The sequence below is a fragment of the Heteronotia binoei genome, chromosome 1 (assembly GCF_032191835.1).
Source record: "Heteronotia binoei isolate CCM8104 ecotype False Entrance Well chromosome 1, APGP_CSIRO_Hbin_v1, whole genome shotgun sequence".
Classification (NCBI taxonomy): domain Eukaryota; kingdom Metazoa; phylum Chordata; class Lepidosauria; order Squamata; family Gekkonidae; genus Heteronotia; species Heteronotia binoei.
In genome coordinates this window covers 159,831,673-159,852,986 of record NC_083223.1, presented here as the reverse complement: position 1 = coordinate 159,852,986, position 21,314 = coordinate 159,831,673, and the positions used below count along the sequence as shown (strand labels likewise).

General features: G+C 47.3%; 1 protein-coding gene across 4 annotated transcripts in view; it reads right to left on the bottom strand.

The window, feature by feature from the left end:
- The window catches only part of RYR2 (ryanodine receptor 2), a 757,628-nt gene that overhangs the window by 287,409 nt on the left and 448,905 nt on the right, over positions 1–21,314 (bottom strand). For all 4 annotated transcript variants that reach the window (XM_060243352.1, XM_060243324.1, XM_060243334.1 and 1 more), the window contains 4 exons: positions 15,654–15,759; positions 15,141–15,284; positions 13,507–13,780; positions 2,914–3,028 (listed from right to left, as the gene is read on the bottom strand). In XM_060243352.1, the coding sequence (XP_060099335.1) occupies positions 2,914–3,028; positions 13,507–13,780; positions 15,141–15,284; positions 15,654–15,759 (639 nt within the window). The remainder of the gene's footprint in view (positions 1–2,913; positions 3,029–13,506; positions 13,781–15,140; positions 15,285–15,653; positions 15,760–21,314) is intronic.

Here is a 21,314-nt window from a genome sequence, read left to right as displayed (position 1 = left end):
AAGTTTCAAAAAAATTGGACCAGGGGTTCCAATTCTAGCGGCACCCAAAGAATTTCCTTTTTAACTTGTTTATGCTTTTTAATTTGTTTATTAATTAGCAAAGCAAAGCAAAGCAAAGCAAATTTTATTTTTATATCCCGCCCTCCCCCACCAGAAGGCGGGCTCAGGGCGGCTCACAGACATGACAAGCATGATTCGGTTAAAATAGACAGCAATGGTTTAAATAATACAATTACATGAATTAATAAAGTTTAAAAATATAAAAATAAGAGAATAGGAGATTAAAAGATATAAAAATATAAAGTAGGTAGAAATAGGTGCTATATTTCTGTCGGTCATAGTTTACATATTGTCATACATCAGTTCCAATTTCAACATAAAGTGGCTAAAATTACGATAGTTAGTCAGTTTGGTCAGGTCCTGTTTGGAGTTGGGAGTAAGCAGTGAAGTGGCGAACTTTGTGGATGACACTAAATTGTTCAGGGTGGTGATAACCAGAGAGGATTGTGAGGGACTCCAAAGCGATCTGTTGAGACTGGGCGATTGGGCATCAACATGGAAATGAGGTTCAATGTGACCAAGTGCAAAGTAATGCACATTGGGGCCAAAATCCTAGCTATAAATACAAGTTGATGGGTTGTGAACTGGCAGAGACTGACCAAGAGAGAGATCTTGGAGTCGTGGTAGATAACCCACTGAAAATGTCAAGATAGTGTGCGATTGCAATAAAAAAGGCCAACGCCATGAGGGAATTATTAGAAAGGGAATTGAAAACAAATCAGCCAGTATCATAATGCCCCTGTATAAATCGATGGTGCAGCCTCATTTGGAGTACTACATACAATTCTGGTCACTCCACCTCAAAAAAGATATAGCACTGGGAAAAGTCCAGAAAAGGGCAACTAGAATGATTAAAGGGTTGGAACACTTTCCCTGTGAAGAAAGGTTAAAACGCTTGGGGCTCTGCTCTTTAGCTTGGAGAAATGTCGATTGCGGGGTGACATGACAGAGGTTTACAAGATTATGCACAGGATAGAGAAGGCAGAGAAAGTACTTTTCTCCCTTTCTCACAATACAAGAACTCGTGGACATTCAATGAAATTGCTGAGCAGTCAGGTTTGAACTGATAAAAGGAAGTACTTCTTCACCCAAAGGATGATTTACACATGGAATTCACTGCCACAGGAGGTGGTGGCGGCTGCAAGCATAGCCAGCTTCAAGACGGGATTTTATACACATATGGAGCAGAGGTCCATCAGTGGCTATTAGCCACAGTGTATTGTTGGAACTCTCTGTCTGAGGCAGTGATGCTCTATATTCTTGGTGCTTGGGGGGGGGCAAAGTGGGAAGGCTTCCAGCATCCTGGTCCCACTGATGGACCTCCTGATGGTGCCACTGTGTGACACAGAGTGTTGGACTGGATCGGCCATTGGCCTGATCCAACATGGCTTCTCTTACGTTCTTATGATGGTCACAGGAATAAACAGCTTTCAAATGGGACTAGACAGATTCATGGAGGATAGGTCTATCAGTATCTACTAGCCATGGTGACTGATGGGAATTTCCCCAATTAGAGGCAATAATCCTTTGAATTCCAGAGCAAAGAGGCAACATTAGTGGAAGGTCTCAGCCTCTATGCCCTGATGTTGGCCCTCAAGAGGAACTGGTTAGTAACTATGTGAGACAGGATGCTGGACTAGATGGACCACTGCTCTGATCCAGCTGTGCTTTTCTTATGCTCTTATGACCAAACTGGTGCTTGGATTAGAGATGATCAAACTCTTCAATGTTCTATCCTGTTAACAATTTGTTCCTTCTCTTTTCCACAGGATTTATTTCAAAGATGATATTTCATAATTCTGAGACTTCAAGCTAAAACTGTCCACATTTAGGATCTTCCATGACTTCTCAACCTTAAAAGAGGGAAGAGTAACGAGCTGTAAACATAATTAAATAACGAAATCTGAAACTGCTTCTTGCTGTTCAGCAATGTGATCTCAGCAGTCCTTTTATATCCTCCTTTTCAAGCTTTCTGTGGCTAAATAAATTTGCCTTCCAGTTCCTTCTATTGGTAGTTCCATGCAAACTAATATACTAAGAGTGCTTATCTGGTAAACTAAAAATGAAATTAACCAGACTTTCTGCAGCTAAGAACATGAAATAGAATACAGGTTTAGCTTGGACTCAGAGCCAGCCCGTGGGTGCATGGCCGTGCTCCGTCGCTGCCCCCCCCACACACCACACAGCGCTGCACCGAGGCAGATCCTTACTCACTTCAATACGGCTGGCATGGCTTCTACTCTTTTGAAGAGCCTGCAACGCCAGAGGACACTTTGCTCCCCCTCACTTCTGGTTTCAGGAAGGAGGGAGAGCAAAGTCTCCTCTGGAATTGCGGGCTCTTCAAATGAGTAGAAGTTTGGCCAGTCACATCAAAGCGAGTAAGGACCAGCAATTCAGCGTGGTGCTGCCTGGCAGTGCCGTAAAGGGAAGGAGGGCAGCAGCAGGGGGGGCTTGTGGTGGTGGGGAGGGAGCCAAGCTAGGCGTTTGCCATGGGCACCAGGTGGGGGAGCACAATTTGGCGTCCCCCATCTCCTGGCACCTGGGCAACTGCCTAGTTTGCCTAGTGGGCGAGCCAGCCCTGCTTGGACTCATTCAAGGGGCTAGGTAAATAGAAATAATATCCAATATCCAGAACTACCCTTCATTATTTTTGTTTGTTTTAGCAGAAGAAGTGGTTTAGATCCAGTACATTGGTTGGAAAACTATAATACAAAGTTTATCAGAAGCCCCATGCATCAGAATTCAATCTGATAAACAAACTGGATTTCAAGATCATTCCTACTTTGGACTTCAGTGAATGTTAAGCAGCCTAATAATGTGCAGGCAATAAACTGCCTTTTGCTAGTGCATTACCTTTGACTCGCCCCCTCCAAGTACATTCACCATAACTTCCATAACAGTCTCATGCATCCCCAATGCCCTCATAAGGTTAGGATGTTGGTAAAAAACTTTATTGTTCATGATGTCCCTGTGCAACAAAAGGAAAATAATGACAATATTTCAATTACTTTACAACTAGCAGTTATCAAGATACTTGCCTTCAGTTTCATGCCAATTTGCATAGTATTTTTTTTTTAAAACAATTTTTTAGGAAGTCATACAGTACAAAAATTGTTGTAGAGAGATAAAATTTCATTAAGGTGATTGCATCCATAACCAACTACAACAAGTTATGAAATCAAAAGGGAGGGACCATGGCTCAAGAGTAAAGCATATATTTTGAAGGCAGAAGATTTTAGATTTAAGCCATCTCCAGTTAAATACTCTCAGGCACCAGATAGACACTGCCATTCAGAGTAGACAGCACTAAGCTAATGGACCAGGGGTCTGATTAGAGATACAACAGTTTCATACATTCAGATCTCACATTGGTTTCAATAAAATTGTTTTCCATAATAAGTTTATTCTAGTTTAAATTGCAGTAAATCTTTATCAGGAACTTGTAATATATGGCATAGAAATTCATTTCAAAAGCAGAGCTAGAAGAAGTATAGACCTTGGACTTTCCCAGAGCCCTGTGGGCCCGCTGGGGGAGGCTGAAGGTTTAGGCAGCAGCATTGTGGTGGGTCAGTAGCTGGAAGGAACTGCTGCAACTAGGCATGCAGCCAATTTGTTTGGCTACCTGCCTGCCCCTTTCCCCCTTCCCTGTCAGTGTTAGCTGCTCAGCTGCGGCTACTTACAGAGAATCTCTGGAATTCCTGGTTTTGCTCTGGAGTCTCAGGCCTCCAAGTCAGGCCATGACCAGGTTGCCTCAGTGTCCATAGCCTGCAGTGCAGGCCACTCACCACACCTGTACTGGGTGGCCACATGGGACGGTGGGGGGGGGGACTCCAACTTAGCTGTAACCCCTATCCTTGTCTGTGCCATCTGGCTGGGTGCTGCTGCTCTGTCTCTTGTACCAATTCTGTTTGCAGGCCAAGATGCCTTCTAAGTGTTTAACTAGACTTGCCAGGCAAGCCCAGGGGCCTGGAACCACAACCCCTCACGTGCAGGGGTGGACTGCAAGTGCAAAAGTGTCCAGGGATACTAGGTGCCTGCAAAGTAAAGAGTGGCAAGACTAGCAGCAGACCCAACATCAAGCCAGTCAGGCAATGCCAGCCAAGAGGCTAACACCATACTTCAGGGCTTGTCTCAAGCCTTGGAGTATCCCTCTCTAAAAGGGTAGAACAGCTGGGTGCTCTTCAACAGGCCCCTACCCCCGCAGGGAGGAACCAGTGCTAGTGAGGCCCTCCAGTCTATCAGAGGGCATCTGAGGGTAGAGAACTGGAGATATAGGTGGGCAACTTCCCCATCTACAGAACCCAGCAGTTCCAGCAGCAGTAACAGGGCCTCCCACAGCAGACTGGAACCTGCCAGGAAGAAACAACACAGAAGGCATCTAAAGGGGAGGAAGTCATATCACTGAAATGAAGAGTCAGACACTGGTGGATCATCAGGTGAGTCATCTTCCAGTAAGAAGCCACTGGGTCCATCAGGTGACTATTGATGGGCTGCCACCCACATCCCAGTTCTCCCAGTCTGGGCACTCAAACAGAGTAGCCTCCAATAAGACTAGGGTAGGCCCTGAGGTGGTTTGGTCGTCCAGGCAGGCCTCTGTGGCTTTGCATATTTCATCAACTTTTAAAGATGGTGAGTACCCCCTGGCATTCACCTATCCTACAAAATCAGAGAGGCAGGTTTATATCAACATTTTCTCCTTTTTGAAACCAATACTCAGAAGGGCAGGGGTGCCTAGCAGACTCATAGCTATGGTGGGGCTCCCATGGCCCTGACCCCATCACTTTAGCAACAATGTAAGGGTCCCAGCCCCACTACTTATCATTTCCAATCAGCCTCCTTGGCATTACCCACTGCCAGTCCCCTCTCCCATGCCACCGGCCCTGATGGCCTGTGGATTCATGTCGTCTCCTCCTTCAGGCAGCACATGGCACTCAAGAAGGTCTCCCTGCCCCTGCCTGAGCCCATATAGTAGAAGCTGCCCACTGCCAATGCCACCACCAGCACCTATGGCTAAGAAGCCCAGCCCACCAATGCCAAAAGCCACTAAACCATCACCCTGCTGCCTCTGCTGCCCCTGACCTGTCCTGCACATGCATGCTGATGCTTCAGTCCACCACCCATTCATTCATTCATTTATTGTACAGGTCTTAAGAAAGGCTGAGGAGAACAGATGGACACAAGAGAGGCAATGGGGCTGCTTGGGCAATTTTACCTCCAATAATGAAGAAATACAAGACCACCACCAGGGACCACAAGAGATCATAATGGCAAAAGGCATGTGCATCCAGCTTGGCCGCTTCAACTTGATGTTGGGGCACTCGAGCACCATGAATAGCAGACAGTACAGTTTATGTTTAATTCAATTTATATCCCTTCCTCCCCACCAAGGCGGGCTCAGGGCGGCATGCATCAAAATCATAGTATACTATGATCGCAATCATAAAATCAATAAAACCATAAAACAATATAAGTTAAAACAATATACAGTTGGTGCTAACAAATTAGATGTTACTCATATTCTCAGGACATCAGTTGTTCCAGAATTCTCCTATGGTCGACTGAAGGCTTGCTGGAAGAGAACGGTCTTACAGGCCTTGCAGAACTGAGCAAGGTTCCACAAGGCCCTAACCTCTTCTGGCAATTGATTCCACCAGGAGGGGGCTGCCACTGAAAAGACCCGATCCCTGGTGGTCGACAGTCTCACCTCCTTCAGCCCAGGGATCACTAGGAGATGTTGAGATCCAGATCTTAGTACTCTCTGGGGAACATGTGGGGACAGATGGTCCCTCAGGTAAATGGGTCCTCAGCCATATAGGGCTTAAAAGGTGATAACCAGCACCTTGTAACGAATCTGGTACACTATTGGTAGCCAGTGCAGTTCCTGCATCGCTGGCTGTATGTGCTGCCACTTGGGCAGCCCCAATAGCAGCCTAGCAGCCACATTCTGCACTAGGTGAAGTTTCCGGGTTTGCGACAAAGGCCGCCCCAAGTAGAGGGCATTGTAGTAGTCCAATTGTGAGGTGACCGTTGCATGAATCACAGTTGCCAGGTCGCCACGATCAAGGAAAGGAACCAACTGTTTTGTCCGCCTAAGATGAAAAAAGGCAGATTTCGCAGTTGCTGCTATCTTGGCCTCTGTCATCAGGGGGGCCTCCAATAGCACCCTCAAGCTTCTGACCTTGGGTGCCATTGTCAGTGTCACCCCATCAAAAGCTGGTAGGGGGATTTCTCTGCCCAGGCCACCGCGACTCAGGCAAAGGACCTTCGTCGGATTCAGCTTCAGTCGGCTCAGCTTAAGCCAGCTTACAGTGTTTCCATGGCAGCAATAGCCCTAGCCTTCTCAACACAGAGAAAATTTCTCCACAGTGGCTGCCTTCTTCCACCACACACTATTAAGTAGAGACTATATGTTTGTATTGATCTTCCGGGTTCTGAGAATGCTCAATGTGGCCTTGTAATGGATAGACAGGGACTCACGGGCTCCACACCAGACAGGCAGGCAGATGCGGGCAGGCTGAGAGGGGGAGGGGGAAGAGCTGCTGGTGCTCATGGTATTTCCTGGAGCTGTCCACCTCAGCCCTGTTTCCCCTGCCACATGCCCTCTTTGCATGCACAGCTGTGGTGCCAGGCAGGCAAGTGTGGGAGAGGGAAAGGGGGAAGAGTTTGCCGGTGCTTGTGGGACCCCCTGGAGTTGCCCATCTTGGCCCTGCCTCCCCCCTCACCTGCCACTCAGTTAAGCTCCAAGGTAGGTCCTTTTTAAAGAAAGGACTAAGTAAAATTTCTAATTACAAGACACATCTCTTTGGCCTGTCCAGTTATTCAGCCTTTCTGAGAGGAAGTAATTATTCATATCATATGAACATATGAAGCTGCCTTATACTGAATCAGACCCTCAGTCCATCAAAGTCAGAATTGTCTACTCAGACTGGCAGTGGCTCTCCAGGGTCTCAAGCTGAGGTTTTTCATGCCTATTTGCCTGGACCCTTTTTAGTTAGAGATGCCGGGGATTGATCCTGGGCCCTTCTGCTTACCAAGCAGATGCTCTACCACTGCTCTACCAAGCAGATGCCATCGTCCCTCCCCCAATTATGTATTAGAATATTCACTGGTGTTTGAGGATGCTTATATACTTTTAAACTATTTGTTTGTCTCCAGGAATCTAAGTGATGGTCAAAATGGGTCCTCCTTGCTCTTACTGTTGTTAAAAGACTTAAATTACAACACTGAAAAGTGTTATCTTTAAAAGATAAACTTTAAAGGTACTGCACATGAACATCTGAAACAGCTGAGCACAGGGAGCAGGCTGCTCCCAGCCACTCAGCTGTTTTGCAGCTTTTGCAGGGAACAGAAAGCAGGGGTTTAAAGAGACTGAGTCCCTTTACACCCCTGATTTCTGCTCTGTCCACAAATCATCACAAACCACAATGAATTGGTTTGAAACTTCATGAAAGTTCATGACGGCAGATCATCCATTCCTAATCTAGAATGAACATGTCTATTGCTAATCTAGAATGAACAAAGATTTGGAGGAGTTAAGATTTAAGGAAGAAACTCCTAGAGACTTCAGAAAAAACTTCCTTGACCCGGCCTGACCTGGTTGGTGGGAGGGAAAAGAGAGGTGAAAAAACTCCTGGGACCAAGGAGGAAGGTCCCTTTTGGTGCTAATTCTATTGACAGAATACTCTTCTGTGAGGTCTGTACTAGGTGGCAGTCACTTTCTAACTTTCTAAGCTATGGAGCCTGCCTTATATTTAACATGTGCTAGGTCATGTATAGCGAGGGACAGAAGGATGGCTTTTTACCCTTTCCTTTTAAATCCCTTACTAACCATGGTGCTTTGCTGATTGTATGCTTATGGACATTTTCTTTTTAATAAATACATTATAATTTTTTTATACTGATAGTGGTTCTCTGTACCACATAGACCTCCACCATCTTGGACACACTATTTTAAAAGGAGTGACAAGAGGAAGGGGAGAGTCAGTCAGTTACCAAATGGCTACTCTTCTGGTGGTGCACAAGGCAGTTAGTTGACCCCATGGCTTTTTTTGTAGCTGGAACTCCTTTGTATATTAGGCCACACACCCCTGATGTAGCCAATCCTCCTGGAGCTTACAGTAGGCCCTGTAAGCTATTGAAGGATTGGCTACATCAGGAGGTGTATGGGCTAATATGCAAAGGAGTTCCTGCTACAAAAAAAAAGCCCTGGTTGTCCCCTTGATAACTAGACACTGGGTAGTAGGAGACTGGGTAGTAGCAGATCCGGCCGAATTGGCAAACTACCAACCGGTCTCTAATTTACCGTTTTTAGGTAAAATTATTGAGAGGGCAGAGGCGTTGCAGCTGCAGGGTTTCCTGGATGATGCTTCCGTCCTAGACCCTTGCCAGTCTGGCTTTCATCCAAGTCATGGGACAGAGACAGTGCTGGTCGCCTTGGCGGATGACCTCCAGCGGCATCTGGATTGAGGTGGTGTGGCGGTGCTGATGCCGTTAGATCTGTCGGCCACGTTCACCACAGTCGACCATCGGCTACTGACCCGCCACCTCGCCGACGTAGGGGTTAGGGGGTTGGCTTTACAATGGCTCTCCTCCTTCCTCGAGGATCGGGGACAAAGGGTGGCAATCGGGGGTGAGCTGTCCCAGAGGCGCACACAAGATTGAGGGGTGCCTCAGGGAGCAGTTCTCTCACCGATGCTATTTAATATTTATATGCGCCCCCTTGCCCAGATTGTCCGGAGGCATGGGCTTGGGTATCACCAGTATGTGGATGACATCCAGCTCTATCTGCTAATGGATGGCCGGCCTGGCTGCGCCCCAGGGAATTTGGACCTGGCACTGCAGGCCGTGGCAACTTGGTTAAGGCTGAATGGGTTGAAGCTGAATCCAGCAAAGACAGAAGTCCTTTGCGTGGGTCGGAGTGCTCTGGGGCGGGAAATATCTCTCCCGGTTTTTTGACAGGGTGCCGCTGAAAGTGGCACACCAGGTCAGGAGCTTGGGAGTCCTACTGGAGCCTTCACTATCAATGGAGGCCCAGATAGCAGCCACTGCTAAGTCAGCCTTTTTTCATTTGAGGTGGGCTAGGCAGCTGGCCCCCTTCCTAGAGCGTCAGGACCTGGCAACAGTGATTCATGCAACGGTCACCTCGAGATTGGATTACTGTAATGCCCTCTACATGGGGCTGCCTCTCTGCCGAACCCGGAAGCTGCAGCTGGTGCAGAACGCGGTGGCTAGGCTGCTATTGGGGCTCCCAAAATGGGAGCACATACAGCCAGGGCTGCGCGGACTGCACTGGTTGCCAGTTACATACCAGATTAATTACAAAGTGCTGGTTATCACCTTTAAAGCCCTATATGGCCGAGGACCTGCCTACCTGAGGGACCGTCTTTCCCCATATGAACCCCAGAGAGCACTGAGGTCAACAGAGAAAAACCTGCTGACCATCCCCGGGCCGAAAGAGGTAAAACTACAGAGTACCCGCACACGGGCCTTCTCTGTTGTGGCTCCACACCTTTGGAACCAGCTCCCGGAAGAAATGCGGGACCTGCATGACTTTGAACAGTTTCGCAGGCCCTGCAAGACCATCCTTTTCGAGATGGCCTTCTCCGATTAAAAGAGAGAGACTGCTTAAGTAATTTTACCATCTGTTGAAATAGCACCAGGATGTTAATTTTATTAATTTATTAATTTTAGAATTTTAATTAAATTGTTAAATCAGTTATTGTTTTTAAACATTATTGTATAACTTAATGCATTGATCAAATGTTGTTAGCCACCCTGAGCCTGCTTCGGCGGGGAGGGCGGGATATAAATAAAATGATTGATTGATTGACACAGAGGCAAGGCCTCAGAACTGGAAATGGAAGCTGGGAGTCCTGGCTCATCAAGTGGGCAATTCTTACAAATGGTGAACAGAGAAAGAGGAAAGCTCCTCCAGGTGTTCAGAAGAAGGGCACAGCGGAATAGGGGCTGCAGGTCAGAGCAGGACTGTTCCACCACAAGGCCAACATAATTTTTGCAGATTCAACCAACAAGAAGTTAAGCTTAGATACCTGTATGCGTAAACCAGCCCTACCAAGATGCAACAGCAGTCTCCTCTTGGTACATTTGCAAGAGTTTGTGTATGGAAAATATGAGCACATTCAAGTCCCCAGCCAAAAACTATTTTCTGGAGAAAACAGCAATAGGCTTAGATGCCTGAGACCTTAAGAAAGCACACTTGCTCCAATACAGAATAGAACAAGGGAGTACTATTTCAAGATACTTTCCTATTGGTATTGTCTAACTAATTCTGCATTATTTTCAAATCCATTGCCTAGCCCTAAGGCACTTACCTACTTTTTTTTAGTTCAAGGGGCAATTGCAAAATACAACTCTGTAAAAGTAGGCTCTCCTTTATTTTCTAAAAGTAATTTCCCATAGAAGTTGGGTGGCTACAGGGAATTTGGGTTGGGTTCAGGAAACCAGATCTGTGGAACATGGACCCAGCTCTTTAAAAACCTGAACATGTAGTTTTGTCCTAACTGCTACTTTCATGACCAGATCTACATGTTTTTTTTTTTGGGGGGGGGGGGGCAAAATTAAAAAATGATGCGCCCTTATGGGCCCATTCTATCTTATGGGCCCATAGAATAGAATGGACTCCATGCCCAATTTGGCGCCCCCCCCCAACAGCACCTGGAGCAAGCACCCCCTCTGCTCCCCCCTAGATCCGGCCCTGGCTATTTTATACTTGCATATTTGTTGGTTTTATAATGTGCTGGCTTTTGAAGAATTTTAATTTTACTTTTTACTTTTTCTTTTTTAGTGTTGTTTTATTTTCTAGTTAAACTATTATATTGCTAATGCCTTGGTGGCTGTGAAACACAGCCTCTTGTTTAATAAGATGGCTATAATCTTCCACACAGACTGGTGTGTGTGGAATTACAGCCAATATCAACAAGTGAATTTCTGTTTAGATCAGGGGTGTCAAACTCATTTGTGATGAGGTCCGGATCTCACATAAATGAGACCTTGTTGGACTGGGCTATGTGTGTCATAAAATGTAATTACAGGTAGCAGATACATAAACTGCATAATGGAAACAAACAAACATGAAGATTTTTTAAAAGCTTAAAATAAAACATGCTTAAAACATTAGCACTTGTTGGTCTTAAAGGTGTTTTCTTTGTATCTCTCCCATGCAATCCACGGAACTAGGCAAACGGAGCTCTGGCTCTTTCCTACCTTCCCCAGGGGACCAGGAGGCGGAGAAGCCTCAGTCAATAGAAGGAAGAGAGGTTTGGCTCAGTAACTCTTCTGAGCAATCGAGAGAGCCTGGCAAAGCAAGCTATTCCTTCCCCCTTCCTCCCCAAGGGAGGAGCCTCAGTCAATGAAGAAAATAGAGACTTTGCTCTGTAGCTCCTGTGCGATTGAGCAAGTCCGGCAAAGCAAGCTGTTATGCAGAAGGAAGCAAGAGAGAGAGAAAAGGAAGCAGATGACAGCCAGTTGCTTGGGGACCTGATTGAAGCCTTCCAGGGGCTCGATTCGGCCTCCAGGCTGCATGTTTGACACCCCTGGTTTAGATGCCTATTAAAATACTTACCTGAAAATAATGTCTGCCTGAGCTCATGAATTGACTTGCCATCACTCAGCACTTTTTGTTTGTGATTCTTTAAGCATATAATTTTAATAATGAAAGAATTAGAACAAATTATTAGTAATGATATGAGCAAGACTGATTATAAGAAAATAAAGCTCAAGACCATTATTTTAAACACTGACTTCATTCAATGCTCTGTTCATTTCACAACTATCTATACATGGCAGTGCTTGATAGGTGTGATCCAAATGACCACAAGTTGAGCTCTGCCTGCACTTTTGATACTCGTAGTAGACCTTTGCCGCCTCCTCCATACTGCAGCCATTTATATGCACCTCCCTTCTCAAAGCTTCTCTTAAGGATTAAGGAACTTTCAGAGAACAATGCAAGAGATGAGCAGTGGGAAGGTCTGGCCCTTCCCAGCCAAGCTGACATCGCCGGCGTTCAGGCTGGGGGCCATCTTTGCCCCCTCGGAAGGAGGGAGCAACAGACCGCTCGGCCCCGGTACATCCGGGTCTATTTCTGGGCGTGGCGTCGGGGCTATATAAGCCCCGGCCCCGCCCAGAGCTCTTGCTGTCTGGTTTGGCTCTCTGCCCGCCCACCCTCCCTTGGCAGTACAGGTTTCGATCGGTCGGCTTTTTAGGGGCCAGGTAGGAATTTTTTCATCTTCACATAATTGGCCCATGTGAAGTTGTTTTTCGCCTATTTTGTACTGCCTTATAGTGTTAGGTGTTAATTGATGGAGTTTGTAATTTGGTCGCAGGCTGGAGGATGTTTTGGCCACAGTGTTTGCAGGGGAGCACCTATGGCCTAGCACCATTGGTGTGGGTGGTCTGTATGAACCGCAGATGGGCTACACGGCTCAGTCCGGGGAATGCAGATCACGGAGAGCCTCACCTGGGCGGATCTTTCCATGGGGGATTGATGCTAGCCCAGGTGGAGAATGGCTGGGGGCCTGGCCGCTCAGTTACAACCCGAATATGGTGGGTTTGTGCTGGGGGCAGGGTGGCTCGCCCTTTGGACAAGGCGGGGTCAGGGGGTGACCCCAGGGCTTGTCCTGTTTAGGTCTCATCCCTGCCAGCTTACAGGTTAATTAATTATTTAATAAAGCGGCCCGGTTTTAAACCCAACACTTTGTGTCTGTCTCTTCTTTCCGACTGGGGGGGCAAGGGGATTCAGCAGAAATTGTTACTTCCTTCTATGCATGTCATGAAGGCTCAACCCCTAAAGAGCAAGATGTTCTGCAGCAGATAATGAGGAAGCTCTGGCTGCTGCACAGAAAACATATAGATAAACTGTTTTATAAAGTGAGAGCTGAAGGCCCCATGCCTACCTAGAAATATCTTCCTCCACAAAAAAAGTCCAGCAGGAACTCATTTGCATATTAGGCCCCACTCCCTGATGCCAAGCCATCCAGAACTGCGTTCCTGTGCATTCCTGCTCAAAAAACCCCCTGTCTTCCTCTAATTTCAGAACCCTCCACAATAGAACTGAAGTGTGGTGAGAGGCAAAACATTTTACAAATACCTAAATATGCATATCCATTCACATCTAGACCTTGCCTATCTCTGCCCTGTGATACCCTCACTACTACATTCTCAAATTACATTTACAACCATGTGAATTTCTCAAGTCAACTGAATACAAGGATGAATGGTTTCAAACAAAACCAGGATCTAGGACTGGCTAGCATAATGGGCCACTGAACAAACTCCCCAGCTCCCAATACATCTACATCTATAGTTCCTATATTTGGCATTCAGGCTACACACACCCAAGGTCCATAAAAAGGCACACTTTCTGACTTGTGTTTCCATGGCAAACAGCATATATTTAACAATAAATCAATAAAGGAACTGATGAATTACCCTAATCCACGAATCATAAGTTTCTCTTCTTCCTTGCCCATTCTGACACTGAGGAGAGAACGGATTTGGCCAAGAGATGCCAGCAAGCTGATTGTATCTTCGACAGATACACCATTTATAGTATATGTTTTTGGCAAAGCTCGAACCAGACCACCAACTCCATCATACTGGCGGTGCAGCAGAACAAACATGCCCCTCACCAATTCTGGATCCTCTATTACTGATTCTTGGGCCCAGCGTACCATTGTCTCTGAAATGAGTTGCTGGAGAGTTGCTAAATGAAGAAAATGTCAAGACAGAGATATGAAGACTGTTTTATGTTTATCAACATTTAATTAAGCACAGTATGCTATCCTGGTCAGAATCAGAATTTAGAATACAGAGTTTTATTATAAGAGCATGCCACTAAGTAAGGCACTGGTCAAGCTGGAAAAAATAAAACTCATGAAAACAGATACTATGCATGACTCTATCAATATATCAGTATCATATTCATCTGTTAAACAGTCCTAAAAGAACTGTTAAATCCATATGGATTTTTATTTTTAGAAACATTTCCTTTAATAAACCATACTGCTAGTCCTTTTAACTAGTTATAAATTATTGTTGTTGGCAGTTTTCATGAAATAATTTTTAACTGTGCACAGCAAATTTATTGTAAAAGAATATGTATAAAATTATTGAATACATAAATGGAATACATAAATAGAAGGCCTAAAAGAGGTGTCAAACATGCGGCCCGGGAGGCCAAATCAGGCCCCCGGAGGGCTCCTATCAGACCCCCGAGCAACTGGCTGTCATCTGCTTCCTTCTCCCTATATCTTGCTTCCTTCTGCATCACAGCTTGCTTTGCAAGGCTTGCTGAATTGCACAGGAGCTATAGAGCAAAACCTCTATTTTCTCCATTGGCTGAGGCTCCTCCCTTAGGGAAGAAGGGGGAAGGGAGAGCTTGCTTTGCCAGGCTCTATCAATCGCACAGCAGAGCTACTGAACCAAGCCTCTCTTCCTTCTGTTGGCTGAGGCTCATCCCCCTCCTGGTTCCCTGGGGAAGGAAGGAAAGAGCCAGAGCTTCCTTTGCCCAGTTCCCTGGATCTCACAGGAGAGATACAAAGAAAGCGCCTTTAAAACTAATGAGTGCTGATGTTTTAAGCATGTTTTATTTTAAGTTTTTTTAAAACATCTTTAATTGTGTTTGTCTGTATCCTTTATAAAGTCTATATCTCTGCTACGTAATCTTAAATAGGTACACACACGGCCCGACCCATCATGGCTTGGCCCAACAAGGTCTCATGTTTGTCAAATTGGCCCTCATAACAAATGAGTTTGACACCCCTGCCCTAAAATATGTTGTGATGTTGTAATGCAGGGCTTTTTTGTAGCAGGAACTCCTTTGCATATTAAGCCACACACCCCTGATGTAGCCAAACCTCCTGGAGCTTACAGTAGGCCTTGTACTAAGAGCCCTGTAAGCTCTTGGAGGATTGGCTACAATCAGAGGTGTGTGCCCTAATATGCAAAGGAGTTCCTGCTACAGAAAAAGCCCTGTGTAATGAAATTAGGAAAACTGTGGTTACATTGAGACAGAAGAAGTAATATCATGATTTTAATTCTGACATTCATTTTATACCACTTACATGGTTTCTTAGCATCATCATCAAGTGGCTTTTCTGCTTGTTTCTTTTTCAGATGTGTAACCCTTTCAACAAGATATAGGAGGCGACCTTTAATAGTTAAGTCACTATTTGCATCTAAACTTCCATCTTCACCTAGTTGAATTCCTACAGACAAAAGTTCAAATATATAGATGAGTACAAATAAAGAGGTCAAAAGGATGTTCTTACTGTTCTAAAAATATGAACAGATTTGCTGACTGTTAATGAAGGCATGACAGTTTTAAGCATTGCGCAATTATTATTACAAGAGAAAACTGGGAGTTTAGTTTTATATTAAATTACATTATTGCCTTTCTGCCAATGTACACATAGCTCTTTACCTTTAAAAATTGTTTATGTACAAATAGGAAAACACTATCTAGGACAAAAAATGGTGTCTTTCATAACCATCATACAACTGTACAGTACACCATATTTAACAGAACAGTAGGGGTTATTTTGTTTTAGTATATTAGAAACAAGAAAAAGATTTACCACAATGAGCCATCAGGTCTTCATGAAAATCCAAGAGTTGATCCCTAATTTCTTCAGGACAAGGACAGTCATTTTTATCATCCTTAAAATTCAGCAGCATATTTATCTTCAAAAGAAATGACACAATGACGACAATTATATTTTAAAAAATGTTCATGGGTTGAGTTAAAAAAAAGCAGAAGAAAATTTTTCATTATAAGGTTACTGGGCTGATATTAATATTCTAAATTTCCTTGGTGGTGAGAATTTAAAATATATTTTAGATACATTTTCCTTGCTGGTCTGGATTCAGTTTTGGTGTTCTGAAAAACAGCACATTTTTGCACATTACAGACTTCCAACGTAAATGGTTAAACATGAGCAAAGAGTCACTACACTCTCTAAAGCAGTCACCATAGATTTAAATGCCTAGGACAGGGGTGTCGAACTTATTTGTTATGAGGGCCTGATTTGACATAAATGAGACCTTGTCAGGCCGGGCCATGTGTGTCGTAAAATGTAACACCAGGTAGCGGACATATAAACTGTATAAAGGTGGCGCAGACAAACAATTTTTTTTTTACTTAAAACATTAGCACTCTTGCAATATTTTGTTTTATAGTCTGATAAATGTCATCTCTTCCTATGAATTATTGCATCAAAAACTGCAGACAATGTCTGTGCTGTACCATTCTTAAATATGCTGTTCAAGTGTTGTTTGTGTGTACATCTATAAGTTGCAAACATCTTTTGATTTATTGACATTCATTACAAAGATCTCATAGTCAATGTTTTGAGCCTCAGAGCCAGAGGAAAATATGAAGTAGCTGGGCATTGTGAGCTTTTGTACATAAGTTGCTTCATGTGCTGGTCAAGATTATGTGAAGGCACCATGGGACAGACTGAGGGCTATGTGCTTGTTTGCAAAACTATAATCTTCCCCAGAAAAATAACTACAACTCCTATGTGGCAGTACAACAACAGAGACAGCCATGTACAATGATTAGTATCAGCCTACTATCTGGGAAGTCTAAATTCAAGATCCCCAATCAAAGGAAAATGTGAAAGAAAAATCAATGGAAATATCCTGGGTAAACCTGGGCTAAACACACACACACTCAGCCTAATGCTAGCTTGTTGTTATTTCTCTTCTAAATAGTTCACATACTTTCCTATTGAGAAAAACTGGAGGGCATGAATACAATGAAAAATTTGAGGGGAAGTGAGCTGCACCCATAACAAGCCCAACAAATCTATCTCCCTCCCTCTCTCTCTGTAGCAAGGCAAAAAGGTTATACCTTCAATAAAACATCACTAGTCTTAAAAGTGCTCTTTGTATTTCTCCTGATGGTGAGGACTGGGTAAAGGAAGCTGTAAAGTACTGGGGTCGGCGCAGTAAGAGACCAGAGTCGGAGAGTGATTTCAGCAAGCTTTACTTCAGGAACACACACACAGACTGAGCTCTATTCAAACTTCCCGCTCCTTTATACAATTCTTGCCCCCTTCTGATTGGTCCTTAACTATGTACATGGATTGGCTATTTACAGGGCCCTAAGGGCCTATCAGGGTACAGTATGAGCCTAGATGTTGATTGGCTACTTATGTTTCAATCCTTCCCCTGATTGGGCACGCTTAGGCCTTCTCTGGAACCCTGGTGTGGAGTACAAGCTTTGGCTTGTTCAGCTTCCCTCCAAAAGTAACAGTTCCCTCCAAAAGTAACAGTTCTCCCATTTGAGCCTAGGACACAACACCCCTCCCCCCATAGTTCCAGCTATCAGGTGACATAGTCCTGGAGATATGCCGGAGGGCGGCGGTCTCGTGTCGAGCGTCGGAGCTCCGAGGGGACTGGGCGTTCCGACTCGATTGGTGGTTCCGCGGCTGCAGAACTGGAGACATCTGGGACGGCGGCCTCGGGAGACCTGGGTTCAGCTGCGAAGTCGGGGGTCTCCTCCTGCTGGGCCGAAGCGGGCTCCACGCAACCCTGTTCTGTGTCAGGCTCTCGGGGACTTACGTTGTCCGGATCTGGAGCCTCTGACCTTGGCTCCCTGGCAGGCAGGCGACCTCAGAGTTGGTCGATGTGTCGCCTCAGGAGATGTCCACCCTCCAAGGCCACTGCATAGGAGACCGGTCCGGTGACGTGGTCCACCTTTCCAGGGAGCCAGGCAGGGCCAGTGGTGGCATAGTTCCATGCCCACACTGTCTCACCTGGGTAGAACCCTCTGGGGGCTTTAAGGTGTTCCGGCGCCGGTCGCCTGTCTGGGGCTCGGTCAGGGTGCAGCTTGTCCAGCAGGGTGGTGATGCGGCGGCCCATGAGGAGTTCGGCTGGACTGAGACCTGTGGAGGCGGTGGGTGTGGTCCGGTAGGCCATTAGGAAACACGCCATGTCTTTTGGCCAGTCTGAGGGGCCCAGACGGTTCGAGGCCTCCTTTGCCGTTCGCACCATCCGCTCTGCCTGGCCGTTGGTGGCTGGATGAAACGGGGCAGAGCGAATGTGCCTGATGAGGTTCCTGGCCAAGAAGTCCTGGAACACTGCGGACGTGAATGCTGTGCCGTTGTCGGTGACGATGGTCTCCGGCAACCAGTGGGTTGCAAAGATGGCCCTCAGAGCTGTGATGGTCGCCTGCGACGATGGTGAGGGCACCTGGACCACCTCCAACAACTTGGAGTATGAATCCACTAGTATGAGTAGAGTCCGCCCATGGAAGGGGCCAGCAAAGTCCATATGCAGTCTTGACCAGGGGTTTTTGGTGGATTCCCATGATTGCACTGGGCCACGTGGGGGGGTCAGGCCTTGACACCTGGCATGTCGGGCACCTTTTAACCCAAGCCTCAATTTCTGCATCGAGGCCTGGCCACCAGACATAGCTCCCTGCGAGAGCCTTCATGCGGACTATGCCCGGGTGTGCCTCGTGCAGGGCTCTCAGCACTTGGTCTTGCAAGGGTTTGGGGATGACGACTCTGTTGCCCCATAGTAGGCAGCCTTTGTGGGTGGATAGTTCGTCTTTCCGGGCTGCAAACGGAGTAAATTCTGGCCCAGTCGAGCCCTTGGGCCACCCCCTCCCCACCCAGGCCAAGACACGGGAGAGGACTGGATCACGAGCGGAGCGGGCAGCAACGTCGCGGGCGAGCAATGGCCTGTCCGGAAGCATGTCCATCAGTAGGATCTGATGAGCCGGGGCTGGATCAGGATCCACGTCAGGCAAGGGCAAGCGGCTCAGGGCGTCAGCATGGCCCATTGCCTTGCCCGGGCGATGCACTAGGGTGTAGGTGTAGCCGGCTAGAAAAATGGACCAACGGAGGACCCATGGGGACAACACCTGAGGGGTCTGCCGGTCCGATGCAAAGAGGCCCAAGAGGGGTTTGTGGTCCGTATAGAGGGTAAAGGGCCGGCCGTAGATGTAATCATGAAATTTTTTGACGCCGGCCACGACTGCCAACCCTTCTTTGTCAATTTGGGCATAGTTCCGCTCCGCCGACGAGAGGGTCCGCGAGTAGTACGCGATCGGGACTTCGGTCCCATCAGGGAGTTGGTGGCCCAGAACTGCCCCCACGCCATAAGAGGATGTGTCGCATGCAAGGACCAAGGGCAGGGTCTCGTCGAAATGGGCAAGGACGGAGTTGGACATCAGGAGGCCCTTGATATCCTGGAAGGCTTTAGCGTGCTGGCGGCCCCACGCCCAGGGTCGGTTCTTGTCTAGAAGCCGGTGCAGGGGTTCGGCCACCGCTGCCTTGTGGGGGAGAAAAGCATGATAAAAGTTTAGGAGGCCGAGGAAGGCCTGGAGTTCTTGCTTGTTGGTGGGCGCTGGAGCATCTTTGATGGCACGCAGCTTGGCGTCGGAGGGGTGGACCCCCTGGGCATCAATGGAGAACCCCAGGAATTCCACCCAATCCACGCCCAGGAGGCACTTCTCCCGTTTGACCTTGAGGCCGGCTGTTTCAAAACGTTGTAGGACTCCTCTAAGGCGGGCGGCGAATTCTTCAGGCGAGGCTGCCGCAATCAGCACATCATCGAAGAATGGAGTGACTCCGGGAAGTCCTTTTAAAAGAGAGTCCATGAGTTCCTGGAACAACCCCAGAGCCACACTCACGCCAAATTGCAACCGCTTTACTCTAAAGGCCCCCCGGTGGGTCACAATTGTTTGGGTGTTGGCCGTGGCCTCATCCACCGGCAGCTGTTGGTAAGCTTGGGCCAAGTCCAACTTGCCAAAAAAAATTGCGCCGGCTAGGGTGGCTAAAACGTGGCTGACGATGGGCACAGGGTATGCGTGGGCCTGAAGAGCCTTGTTGAGGGTGCACTTATAGTCTGCACAAATCCGCACTTCCCCACTGGGCTTGACTGGAGTCATGATGGGAGTTTCCCAGGTTGCGTGGGTGACAGGCTCTAGTATTCCCTGTGCAATCAGTTTATCCAGTTCCTCCTCAATTTTAGGCTTCAGCGCGAATGGAACTCGCCGCGCTTTAAGCCTAATAGGCCGCACTGTGGGGTCGAGGTGTAGTGTAACCGGGGGACCCGTGTAGCAGCCCAAGGTGCCATCGAAAACGGCCGGGAACTCTTCGCAAACCTTGTTAAAGTCCTCTCCGACAGTCTTATTGACCCCCCTGATCTCTATTCCCAGGGGCTTGAACCAGTCGAGACCCAAAAGGTTTGTAAGGTGGTTCTTGACAACTAGCACTTGTAGCTGGCCCTTGAACCCCTTGTATTGGACTGGGACCGGGCCCACTCCCAAGATAGGCACCTTATTCTTCTGGAAGTCCACTAAGGTAAACCCCGGGTCCCTGAGACGAGGCCTCAGCCTGGTGGGGATTTTAAAAAATGTCTCTGCCGCTAAAATAGATGATGCTGACCCAGAGTCCACCTCCATTTGGCAGGGCACCCCCCCGATCCCTACATTGACCCGGATTTTGGAGGGCCTGACTGGCGAGGGTAGGTACTGTACCGGGTATGGGTGGGCGTGGAGAGCGTCGGTCTCGAAGTCTGGCTAGCCTTCGGAGTGCGCAGATCTTTGCGGGACGCGTGCTCGGGATGTGGATCTGCAGGCACAGGCGATGTGGCCTTCCTTGTTGCAGAGTCGACAGGTGGCATTCCGGAATCGGCAGGTCTTTCGCTCGTGCTGGCCCCCGCAGCTTGCACATGCAGGTGGTATCTTGTGTCTCATGCCCTGTGGGGCATGGGTGGTCTTCCTTCCTGCTGAACGATAGCCGGTTTATAGAGCTCTGTCCTCGTCCGAGTCCTCCATAGATGGTTCAGGGTTGATCTGGTGTGTCGCAGCCTGTCTTGTCAACCGCGGCTCTGCTGATCTGCCCTTCTCCCAGCTGGGGGCCACGTCAATTGCCTTTGTTAGGTCGCACTCGGAGAGGGACAGGAGTTTCTGTACTAGTTTTTCGTCCCTCAAGCCCCATACAAACTGGTCGAGCAGGGCTTCGTTGAGGTCTGCGAAACTGCATCGGCTTGCCACCCGGCGCAGGCTTGTCAAGAACGCCATGGTGGTTTCGCCTGCCTTCTGTGTCCTTTGTCGGAAGTCCCAGTGCCGGGTGAGCTTGGTTGGCTGGGGCTGGAAATACTTCTCCAGAGCGCTGATGTCGTCCACCGGCGTCTCTGAGAGCTTCCTGGGCTGGAGAAGAGCCCTGGCTAAGTCCACGGTCTCCGTGCCACACGTACTGATAAGCAGAGCTCTCTGCATG